This window comes from Talpa europaea (genome assembly GCF_964194135.1).
Source record: "Talpa europaea genome assembly, chromosome: X".
NCBI classification, from domain to species: Eukaryota; Metazoa; Chordata; class Mammalia; order Eulipotyphla; family Talpidae; genus Talpa; species Talpa europaea.
Genome location: NC_140081.1, coordinates 85,276,710 through 85,289,375, shown reverse-complemented (window position 1 = coordinate 85,289,375; position 12,666 = coordinate 85,276,710). Strand labels below are relative to the sequence as shown.

Here is a 12,666-nt window from a genome sequence, read left to right as displayed (position 1 = left end):
AAATTGATAATGCAAAAAACTGGGGATATGGCATGACTGTTGGAAAGAGGAAACAGACTTCTCACATTGGTGACATCTATAAAGATATAAGACATAACATTATGGTGAAAAGTTTTTGTACAACTCAAATTTCTGGTCCTGACAGCCCATTTTTTTAAGACCCGTTTGCTCTAATAATGCAGACATTGCCTTCTGTTCATTAGGCTATACTAGGATTTGACATGAACACACAAAGGCAGCTACACACACTTCCATATTAAAATTTCCTTTACTAGAACTTCTAAGGACCTTGAATTTTCCACAAGTGGAAAGAACTCTGGCTTCAAAGTAAACTTTAAGTTCACAGGAAATTTTAAAAAGCATTAAAGATGGTCAGGAACACAACCAAGTAGTTGTGAAAGCTAAGTCCTGCCAATGGAGATGACAACGGGGGGGGGGGGTGGGGGTGGGGAGGGGGGGAAGTGGCCAAGGGTGGGAGAAAAGAGAGACATGAGCAAAGAGGCCCTGAGATGCTTCATGCTAGAAACTGAAGGGGACAGGCAAAAGCAGCTCGAGAGATACCTCTAGGAGTCAGTAAGACTGCAACCCAACCTCCTACATGAAGCTTCAACACAGCCTGACACATAACTGATACTCAGACTTGAGGCCCCTAAAATTATGCCAGATTATGAATCAAAGAAAGATTAAATTGTACTCAGTATAGAACACAATCAAGTCAAGAAAGAAAATTTGATGGAATATTTTCAGTACTACCAAGTAAACCCAATATATTGAAATAGTATAAAACTGCAAATACTTAAAAACTCTGCATTAACTCTCTATCGGCCACTATTTATTACAACTGTAAATATCGCAGAATGAAACAAAAAGGGTTATAATACTTTGCCTTGATTAGAAAATGAAATATATAGACCTGCCCATTTCTTAGCATTGTATTACCTCATTGAGGTTTTACTCCATTTTAAAGAGCTGATTATTTTAAATATCATTAAACCTTCAAGACTGACTTTTCCCCTGAATCATTTTACAGTGAGTTACATACTTTTAAAAAAATCCAAAGATTCCCTTTAACTAAGAACTTACTTTTCCTAAAAAAAAAAAAAAAAGACCCATGGAATGACTTAGTATTAGATTGTAAACACTAGATAAGATTAACGAACTCAAAGGCAAGTCTACAGAAAATGAAATAAGAGTTTAGGTGATTTGAACAACATGGTCAAACTATTTAACAACTATATTAGCTATTTAACATCTATATTAGTAGAGTCAGAAAAAGAAAGAAGAGAATGAGACAAGAATTTTCGCAAATGAAAGGTATCACCCCAGCAAGGGCCTCCCTGGTGGCTCAAGGGGTTAAGACGCAACCTATGAAGCCACTACAGCACGAGTTCAATCCCCAGCCAGGGAGCTGCCCACATGGTGCAGCAGACCTCTCCTGACTCGCCTGCTGCTCCCCTCAGCAGCGTATTTCAGTCAGTCTGCCTGTTCTATTCCCGACTCTGTCGCTGGTGAATCCTCTCACCCCCCCCCGTATCGCTGGCCTGTACCCCAGTTCTTGTATGCATAAATAAATCTTTAGGGAAAAAAAGAAGTTCAGCAAGCTCTAAGCAAAATAAGTATAAGAAAAAATGAGAATTTAATAAACTATGACATTTTCTTTTATGTATATTTTTTACATCATTGTTAACTATGACATTTTCATAAAAAAAAAAACCCTTACCTTTCTAAGCATTTCATTATCTTGAACATTATTGAGTTCATGTGAACTAATCTCTCCTTTGAGTGTATACTCATAAAATTTTCCACTAACATTCACCAATAAGGTAGTTGGGCTTGACTGTACTTCACAGCTCAGGGTCACATTATTTACATCACTTGGAACATGAATGCCATATCGAAGCACAAGTCCCACCAAAAGACCTGGAAATAAAAGAACAATAAAAGCTTTTCTTTAGGACAGAGATTACTCCTTTTGTACCCCACATTGCCTTGGGTTGATAATTGAAAATCTCTTTGGACAGTCCCCTGTAGTTCAGAACCAACTGTTAACCAAATGCAGTTACATTTTAAAGTATTACTAAATTCACAAAGTTAGAGTCCAAAATTCATATAGTCCAGTTGGAGAAATAGCTCCTTGGATCACATTGTGCTATTTCTAAATCAAAATATAAGTAGATGTTAAGGAAGGTAACTGTAGGGTAAATGGTTTTCAGGCTTTTCTGCCCTCCTCCATTAGGATTGCCCTGCCTGATGGGGCACCTGCAGTTGTTACGTTGTTGTAAACTGTCTTGTTTACTTCTGTGGGCCATGGGAAGAGTATTGAAATAGTCACTGAGAGAAGCAGGAGGAGAAGCAGGAGTGGCAGGAGAGAGAAGGGGAGAACCAATGCCAAAGAAGCCCAGTGAAGACTTGCCAGCCTCCTGGCCCCCAGCACCCCTGCCTGCCATGTACCTGGTTGCTGCTCTACATGTAAAAGGTCAATAAAAGCCTGAGAAAGCCACAGAGTGCTCCAGGACTCCTTCACCCGCCTGTCTGCTTGGATCATAGGAAACCTGCTCAGTGGCCCATCCTGCCCCTACAATTGGCGTAGCTGGCAGGATGGATTTGATGCAGATGGGTATGGAGCCCTCTGAAGACCTTAGGAGGGACTGAGGAGCAGGCTGTGTTTGCCTGTGACAACGCTGGATGTGCCATGGCAGCACAGGAGGTGACCAGAGTCCAGAAGCTGCAAGAAGAGGCAAAGATGCTGCAGAAGCACAGGAGGTCAACAAGGCCCGGGAGCTGTGGGGTGAGACCTCGAGTGGAGGAGGAGATAGGCCTTGAGGACCAGCCCACCACCCCTGAAGCAGCAGAATCATCGGGGAAGAAAGGACCATGATTTAGAGCTTGCCAGTGCTGACACAAGGAACAACGGATGGACTTGTACTGACAATCCCGCCAGAAGGAGGAGGAACTTTGGTAGGGTAATGTTAGGTTTTGGGGACCATCGGGGGGATGGTATTGTTTGTACACCCCAGAAGATGGGAATCTTGGGCCTTGGTGGCCAAAAGTAGCCTGTGTACTGCCCCACAATCCTAGGGCCACAGCCCAGAGAGGCAATAGCCAGAGTAGAGGAAGGGGCAGGCATGAGAAGAGCCCAAGAGACTGAAGAAGGAAGCCCTCACCAAGTTCGCTGCAGCCAGGCAGAGGAAAAGCCAACTTAGAAAGGCAAAAGCTGGTGCTGAGATTGGGAAGCCCTGAGCAGCTGTTAAGCAGCCTTAAGTATGTTGAAGGCCAGTGAGTCTCTTAAAATCACCTGTGGGTGATGCCCTGCTCACTGTTGAGTAAGGGTGAGGAGTTGAGGAACCTGTCCTTGGGGGACAGGTGGGGAACGTGGCTTGTGGAGCCCACAGCCAAAAAGGGGACTGATGAGAGGCCACATGTGGAGCTTGTATCCATGGATCCCCAACCCGTGTGCTTCTGCAATGGGTTGGCCTGAGTGCAGGGGTCTGCGTGTCGCATGTGTGGCTATGAAAGCTGAATGTTGGAATGACCACAGACAAAAAACCCTGAAGACTGGACAATTACCCCCAAAGAGTACAGAATTGCCAATCCAAGAGTGAGTGCATCCTGGGGGTGCATGCGGTGTGTGGCTTGTGGCTGAGAGCAGTCAAAGACCAGGAAGCCAGACAGCTCCTGGTATGTGACGGCGGATGCCCGAGTGGTTCCCCTCCCTGGTATGAGCAATGCCTTCGGCAGCAGAAGTGGTAGATCATCTGCTGGTGCCAATAATCATCTTTTGCCACTAGGTTGGTGCCCTGCCTGGACTTAATTTGTGTTCTGTTGTATTGTTTCATGGTTATGTATTCTATTTTCTTTTGTGGGCCATGGCTGTAGTGTTTATGTTTGTTAAAAGGGAAAATTGTATATAACTAGTATATAGACTATATGGCAGAAAAGTCGGGTAAATGGTTTTCAGGCTTTTCTGCCCTCCTCCATTAGGATTGCCCTGCCTGATGGGGCACCTGCAGTTGTTACATTATTGCAAACTATCTTGTTTACTTCTGTGGGCCATAGGAGGAGAATTGAGATAGTCACTGAGAGAAGCAGGAGGAGAAGCAGGAGAAAGGCAGGAGAGAGAAGAGGAGAACCAATGCCAGAGAAGCCCACAGTGAAGACTTGCCAGCCTCCTGGCCCCCGGCACCCCTGCCATGTACCTGGTTGCTGCTCTACATGTAAAAGATCAATAAAAGCCTGAGAAAGCCACTGAGGGCTCCAGGACTCCTCCTTTACCCGCCTGTCTGCTCGGATCATAGGAAACCAGCTCAGTGGCCCATCTTGCCCCTACAGTAACAAAAAGAGGAAATAGCTTCCAATCATTTATAAACAGAATACACTCCAAGGGACCCCAGTGTGATGGTGCCATAGAGTCAGAAACATGTTTTCTACCGCAATCCATCAATGTTCATGACTCTTAAATACACACATTTCCTGTGTTATTCCTAAAGCACATGGCTGGCCAAATAATACACGCTTAACAAATTGAAAAGTCAGGGCCTCCCTGGTGGCGCAGCGGTTGAGCGCTGGGTTGCGAAGCTGCCCGCAGCCTCTGCAGCACCGGTTCAATCCCCGGCTGCTCCCCGGCCACCGGAGGAGGGTCCCACATGGCGCACAGACCTCTCCTGCCGCCCGCTGCTCCCCTCAGCAGTGTACTTCGGTCCTTCTGCCTGCTCTGCTCCCCACTCTGGCTCTGGTGAATTCTCTCGCCCTCCCGTGCTTCTGACCGTACCTACCCAGTGCTTGAATAAATAAATAAATCTTTAAAAAAAAAAAACAAATTGAAAAGTCAATCATATTTGTACATTGAATTTTTCTACTACTAAAAGGTCAGATTTTAAAATATCTTCCTAGAAATCAAAATGTGGAACAGAAGCCCTGAATAGGCATGATCAATACATCACTAGGATTTCACCTGGAGCATCATAATGATATTCAAATATGCACAATATTCTAGGTACTATAAACCTATACTGATCAAACTATTAAATAAGCTTTATCAAGCTATAATTTACACACCATAAAATTTACCCTTTTAAACTGTACAATTAATCGGCTTTTAGTGTATTCCCAAAGTTGTATACTGATCATGACCATTTAATTTCAAAACATTTCCACTGCTCCAAAAAGAAGGGCCATGCCTATTAGTCACTATTCCCCACCCCAACTCCTAGCCCGTGCAACTATTTATTTACATTCTTGCTCTATAGATTTGCCTAGACTACACTATGTGGTCTGTTGTGTCTGGCTTATTTAACAGCATGGTGTTTTCAAGATTTATCCATGTTGCACAGCATGTAATTTCATTCCTTTTAATGGTCAAATAATAATCCATTGTATAGCTAAATCTCAAAGGCAAAAGGAACTCAAACTTTTGAGAACTTTCCTTAACTGCAAGATGCACAGTAAGCCACTATAAGCTACATTTTTCTGGCCTGTCCTCCCATTCACTCTAACCAGCCAGTCATTCTTCTCATACAAGGGAATGGCAAACTATGCTGAGTAGGCCCCCAGCTCACCTTAAAGGAGTTAGTGAAAAGAGACTGAATAAACAATTAGAATACAATACATGCATGCAAGGTGCTATAAAGTAAGTATTTAACAAAGCCTTAGGAGGAGCTACATTAAGGAAGTCTTTTCAGTGGTGTCCCCAAGCAAGTAACAATGTATCAATAAAAGAAAAAGTTTTCCAGGTAGGAGGAAGAAAACCATTCAGGGCATCCTAAAGCAGTTCAGTACTGCTGGTTTATAAGTGTTGAAGTGTGAAAGACTGCCAGGTGCTCAATAGTAAAAGACCTTGCATGTTGGGAAAGGGAGTTCAGACTTTACGCAGAAAGCAAAAGGAAGTCATAGAAGGGTTGTAAGTAGGGGCTTGACATCAGATTTCTATTTTAGAAAGACTAGACGATAGAAGATCAAAAAGCCCAGACAGAAAGCCACTGCAGTCATTCGGGCAGTGAAAGAGTAGGGCCTAATCTAAGAGAGGCACGGCAGGGAGTGGGGGGATTTTGAGAAGGATTTGGTTTCTAAGTCAAATGGGTAGAAGAGAAATCGATAAAATGCTAAGAGAAGCCTAACCTGACTTGGCAACTAGGTGGGAAATCTGACCTGAGCAGGGCCGTGCAGTGAAACAATGAACAGATTTATGAGGGGAAATGCACAGTTCAGGGTTGGACATGTTTAGTTTGAAGTACCTGTGACATATGCACAGTGGATTATTTGGGGGTAAGGGGAAGCGGTTCTCAACTGGAGACAGACACCTGGCAGTCCTAAGAGAGCTTAAGTCAGGTGAAGATGTGATTACCTGGCAAGCAAATAAAAAGGGATGTAAGACCAGGGTTGTATCCCAACATTTAACAGTCAACATTAAGGGACTGGTAGAGGAGAAGCTGATGAAGGAGCTTAAAAAGGAGAAGCCAAGGAGCAAGAAGAAAAGGAGAGAAATTGACGAAAACTAGAGAATGCTTCAGCAAAGTTAAGGAAGACACACATTATGAAGTCTCCAATGGGTCTGGCACTAAGAATCATAGGTGACCTTAGTAAGAACAATCTTGGTGGAAGAGTGGGGGCAAAAGCCAGACCAGAGTGGGAAATGAGAAAGCAGAAATAGGGGACAAGAGAGTAGTGGCTCAGAAGTGGGGAGGATGGGGCCTCCCCGGTGGCGCAGCGGTTGAGCGCTGGGTTGCGAAGCTGCCCGCGGCCTCTGTGGCGCTGGTTCGATCCCCGGCTGCTCCCCGGCCACCGGCGGCGGATCCCACATGGTGCGCAGACCTCTCCTGCCGCCCGCTGCTCCCCTCAGCAGTGTACTTCAGTCCCTCTGCCTGCTCTGCTCCCCGCTCTGGCTCTGGTGAATTCTCTCACCCTCCCGCGCTTCTGACTGTACCCAGTGCATGTATAAACAAAACAAACAAACAAATAAAATAAATAAAAAAAAAAAAAAAAAGAAGTGGGGAGGATGGATCCTTCTAGTCAACTTAGTCACACATGTTGCCAGTGATTGACTGGCAAACAGTGCAGTAGCAATGGCTTTTGAAAAAGTTTTGACAAAGGTTCAGATTTAAAATAAAGGTACACTTTGAAAATATCTCACTTCTAGAAAACAAAGTAAAATGATGGCTGGGCATCAACTGTTTGACAAACATAACCTGGAAGAGAAAAGGCTGTAGGTGTACAGTCATTCTGCCTACGTGACACAGAAACAACTCTTTTCTCCACTACCCATCAAGACCTCCTAATTAAGAGGCACAGTAAAAGTTGTCCCCTTATATTTATGTGCAAAAGTCACAGTTACTATAAATACTAATAAATTCTTTCCGTGTCCTCAAGCTCAACTGTGTAAGGAACAGTGCCCACTGGATCTGCTACAGCTAGACTCACTGGATGGCGGAAGAGGGCCCAGATCTTAATACAAATTTGATGCACACATCTTGGCAGTCAAAACACTAGCAAGAATAATTACTTAGGTCGGGGAAAAAAACCAAGATCCTTTTATCACAGCATCAGGCATCTGAAAAATTAGAATTTCTTTGAATAAAGAAATTTGACAGTTCAAGTTAATTGGGGTTCTGTGAAAGGTCAATTCCTAATCATGGTGTCAAAGTCATTTTTTATCTAAGAGGAAATACACCAAAATAGTTCTTTGTTACAAAAGGAATAAGGCAGAACCTTCTAGACTCTCACACAGACAGAGCCACAGCAAGTACTGATATTATGAAACTTAAAATTACCAATAACAGACAACAAAGAATACAACCACAGATATCTTTGGCAAAACAGAAAGGCCCCACCCCTCCCATATATTCCTGACCCACTAGCAGCTGGAAACCCTCTCCAGAGATAAAGAACTCAATATCACCCAAGCCCCCACCACTGCATGTGTCTCACAGTTAGTGGAAATTGCTTTTAATGGATTTCAGTCCATTTTTCCAGTTTATCATTCTAGAAGGCTCAGATAGTCATAAACACTGAAGGAGCATCACTGGGGTATTAAGTGTGGCCAAACTTGATAAAATTTCTATAGGTTAAAAAGCATACATGTGTATGTACATATGTAAACATGTATATACTTCTTGAAAATGTTGTAGGATTGCAACTTAAAAGCTAATTCAACTTCAAGATAACCAAAAAGTCAAGGCTTTTGTTGACCCCCTGGTTAATGTGTTTATTCATCTTTGTATCCAAGCACATTTTCTGCAGCAGCTCCTCCGACCTTTATCCTCTTAAATCCTCAATCTCACTGCCTTCTGAAAAGGTGGAGGCCATTTGCCATAAACTGTCTCAATTCCAAACCTCTCCATCTCAACACAAACTCATTTCTCCTTAGCTCCCCTGTCAGGAAAGATAAACCTCTTGTCCAAGGGAATCCTTTCACCTCGGCCCTTGAACCAATTCCCATTTTAACTGTTCTTGCACATAATAAATTATTTGAGCCTCATAACCTTATAAAATGGTTATTACAAGTCTGTCATTATTTCTTCTCCGAAAAAAATGGAGACAAGGGACTTGTCCAACATCATCTGGCAGAATTGAAATCTGGGGTTTCTATTTCCAAAGTTTCTATACTTCTCTACTCATCTCCTCACTTTCACTTACCACCAACTCCTCCAGGTCCCCATTCTCTTAACCTTCCCTCGCAATCCACCTCCAAAACCTGAACGACTTCAAGTAATCTCTCTCTGCAGATTCCATCCTATGAAATTTAGCAGTTAGTGTAGGAAAAAAAGTATGAGTTGGAAGCCAGATAAATGTATGAATTCTGGCTCCCTCAAGCCCTAGTCTGCGACCTCAGGGGATATAACCTCGCTTTGGCACTCCATTTCCTCCTATATCGTGGTGACTAACACTAACCCACTCTGTCTTCATAGTTTTTACCTCTTCAACATAAGGCCATATGGTTAGGAGCTAAGAGAACGGGGCTTTTGAGCCAGACTGACAGGGTTTGAATCCTGGCTCAATACTTGCAAATTATGTGACTGCAGACAGGTCATTTAACATCTCTGTGCTCCAGTTTCCTTGTCTATAAAATGGGAAAGATATTAGTAGCCATCTCGCAGGGTTGTTAGGTTTAAATAGGATGATATTTGCAGAGCACCTCGCAGTGTCTAACACATTGTAATGCTCAGTAACCATTCTTTAGTAAGTCAGTCACTAGATGGACAGGGATGATGCCTCGTAAAATAATATATTAACAGAATAGCTATGATGGAGCAAGAGTCATAAGACAAGGTAAACAGAAAGAGTAAATTAGGATTAGGAAAGAGTAATTAGGATTGGAAAATGTCAATTGCCATGGCACTGAAAATACTTTGACCCAATTCTTGCTTTTCTCAAACTGGACTTGGGAGTCCATTCGTCCATAGTCCCCATCACCCATTCTCAGAAAATGGGACAGGCTAGAGAAGGCCAAGCTGTGGCAAGTCTACCCCAAATTTGACTCCCAGATAACACTCTTCTATTTTATATTTCCCAAGAGACAACCTTGTCTTCCCTTCACAAAATACCAACACTAAGGTCCTCCATCACTTTTCACTAACTTAGAAACATCAAGAAATGCACCCACTAATTCCACCTTTCTACCTCAGCCAAGTTCAAGGAAGTTAATGTTATCAGCTACCAAAGTGCAAATATTTTCAGAGCAACTCTAGGTCCCTATTTGATTTTTTTAAAAAAATACTATAGTTGCTTCTTACCTTACAAAACTGAACCATTGAAATAACTGTTTTGAGCCTGGCCTGAGAAAATGAAGTGGTAACAGCATAAAAAAATATCGCAGCTATCATTTATTGAGCATTTACTTGGGGGGGGGGTCAAGTACTAAGTGAAAAACATTCCTTCCTCCCAAGAATCCTACTATCATTGCATTCAATTTGCAGGTGACAGTGTCAGAGTATCAAGTGTATCAAGTGATACAGTGTGTCATTGTATCAAACCTGACACAGTGTGTGCCAGGCCTGACTCTAAAGCAGAGTTAGTTGGTAACTGCAGTGGCAGTCTGTTTTCACGTGACCCAAGAGCTAAGAGTGATTTTTACATTTAAAGGTTTGTAAAAAAGAAAGACAAAACAAAATGAAGAAAAGGCAACAGAAACACAGAGATCTATGTGACCCACAAAGCCAACAATGTTTGTGATGTGGCCCTTTACAGAAAAAACTTGGAGACCCATGTCTCAAGTCTTGCAGGTTGAACCACTCTACTCTCTCTCCATGAAAAAAAAAAAAAAAAAAGCATCAGTGACAGGTTCCTTATTTTTATCTCTATGCTACTCGCTTGGCATTTAACCAAATTTAAGGTGCTATTATTTTCTTTATATGACCCATCTGCCCAGTAAGGATAAGTTCCTTTAAGTGGGGAATCTCCTATCACTTTATATTTTCTGTGCACAGTAAATATAGTTGGCTGACTGGCAAATGTTTATTGAGGATAGTAAATAACACACATAGTTATACAGAGATGTTTCGCTTATAGAGAGATTTATAGCTTATCTGGCTAATTTAGCTTAAGAGGTACTGCAAATAAAACGCTAAAATATGATATATAAAAAACACCCAATACATCTAAATATCAAGAATTCTAGGGAGCAGAGATAATTGTACTCAGGCTTGGAATTTTATTCCCTTACAAATGAAAAATAACCCTGAGTTCATGCATTTTCCTGATGTACACAACTACCTTTTCTCCAGAAGTCTGTATTTACTAGAAAGGGGTGGAGGGTGGGGCACCTGCAGAAATGTCTTTTTTGCATCAAGGTTTCTTCTACCTATGTACAAGTCTGAGAAACAAAGCCTAACAAGCTTATCACTTAAGTCTGTGCCTAATGAAAACAATCTTTACTCATGTACTGCAAAGAAAGGTTTGTTCACCCATGTCTCTTTGGCCACACAGACCTTCGTAGTGATCTTAGACCCACAGTCAGCAATATGTATCTTCTTTTCCTCTCGGGCCCAGCACAGCTCAAAATGCCTCTGAGCCCAGGGTCGGATTTGCTGTTCTTGCCTCATAACCAAAACATATAAATAAATAAGAAACCTCAAAAAGAAGGCACACTAAGACACGAGAACTGAAGCCATTTATTCAACGATCCATCAATAACCTCGCGCCCACTGCTAGTCAGCCCTACTGCATATGCATGGTGTTCCTAATTACTGTTGGCTGGGCTGTCCTGGTCTTATAGTACCACACACTGCTGGAAGAGCCTTAACTCTTCCTTGTTCTCATCTCTGTACGCCTGGATTACGTATCCAGATTAGATATTACAAACACAGTAACATAAATCGGGACGTCATTAAAAATGCCCTAAGCCTTCTAGCGCTTCCTGAGCCTTAGGGTTTTCACTTGAGCATACATGGCCACAAGGTTTTCCTTCTCATCCGCGAAAGGACAGGGCGTAGCAAGAGCAGAGTGATGGGATGAAGCAGGACGCTGGCTCCCAAGAACGTCCGATTTTGAGCAGTAGAGATACTACTGCAGCTTCAACAGACCTTCAACAAACTGACACCCCAGAGGAACCCGTAGCTCAGCCGTCTCTCCCCTCCCCCAGCCCCCAACCCGATCCCAGACACCGCGCCTACTCCCTTCCCATCCTCAATCTGGGGTCCTAGCTAGGTAGGCAGTCATGGGGGGAGGTGCGGAAGAAAAAGGGGGTGGGGTCGGTGGAGAAAAAGGTGTGGACCCGCGGAGAAAACGAGGGCGAGGCAGAGGAGGAGATGGTGGGGAGGCAGCGAAACGGGGGGCGTAGCAGATAAAGGGGATGGCGAGGCTGAGAATGGGGGGGGGGAGGGCGAGGCTGAAATGGAAAGAATTAAATGGGGAGCCGGACGTAGGCCGCGCGGGGCCGGGAAAGGAGGCGAAGCGGCCGTCGGCCAGAGAAAGGGGGAACGCCGGGGAGCGGCCAGGGGGGAGGCACTTGCCATAAATCATAGCCAGGCCGGTTTCGTGCAGGAAGCGGGCCCGGCGGTGCTTGAAGAGCCAGATGGTGAGAATGGTGAGGGTGAGCAGCAGGATGAAGATGAGCAGGTTGGCGCTGTCCTGCCGGTGGCTCTCCTCCGCCTGCTTCTCGGACACGATCTCCTCGTCCATGGCTCGCACCGCTCCGGCTCCGCCAGCGCCGTCCGCAGCCCCGACCCAGCCAAAGACGCCCACTGCGAGGAGCAACCAGAGCAGCCGCCTGAGCGGGCGGGCCCGGGGGCCGCCGCCGCCCACCCCGCGGCGGAGGGGCGCCCGCAACCAGCCGCGTCGAGCCATGACTCCCCCCGCCCCCCGCCCCGCGCCTCACCCGCAGCCGCCCGCGGTCGCACCACTACCCAGGGGCTCACGGGAAAGGGGCGGGGCCCTGGGCTGCCAGCGGAACGCGCTCCGCTCCGCCCCCGCCGCCCTTAAAGGAGCCGCGACCCTCCTGCTCGCTCAGCCGAGGTGCCTCGGTCCCTGCGGCGCCCCGACCCCCCCCCACCCCCCCGGCGCCCGGTCCTCACCGTCCGGAGCGGCCAGGTAAGCGCAAGCCGTCGAATTTAGCCCATGGCCTTCTGGCAAAGAAACCTCGACCCAAGTAAGCAAGCCTAGGCAGGTGGCGCTAGGTGGACTTTAATCCCGAACTCACAGCCCTCCGGGAATGGAGCTTTCACAACCCACCTCGCT

The 12,666-nt window shown here is 44.9% G+C and overlaps 1 protein-coding gene across 3 annotated transcripts in view; it reads right to left on the bottom strand.

The window, feature by feature from the left end:
* The window catches only part of SLC9A6 (solute carrier family 9 member A6), a gene marked incomplete at its 3' end in the record, with an annotated part of 47,570 nt that extends 35,291 nt beyond the window's left edge, over positions 1-12,279 (bottom strand). For 2 of the 3 annotated variants that reach the window (XM_084258663.1, XM_084258664.1), the window contains exons 1-2: positions 11,943-12,279; positions 1,721-1,920 (exon numbers count right to left, since the gene is read on the bottom strand). In XM_084258663.1, the coding sequence (XP_084114789.1) occupies positions 1,721-1,920; positions 11,943-12,276 (534 nt within the window). In that variant the 5' untranslated portion in view covers positions 12,277-12,279. The remainder of the gene's footprint in view (positions 1-1,720; positions 1,921-11,942) is intronic. The other variant, XM_084258665.1, reaches the window with a different exon arrangement.
* Between the last annotated feature and the right edge of the window lie 387 nt (positions 12,280-12,666).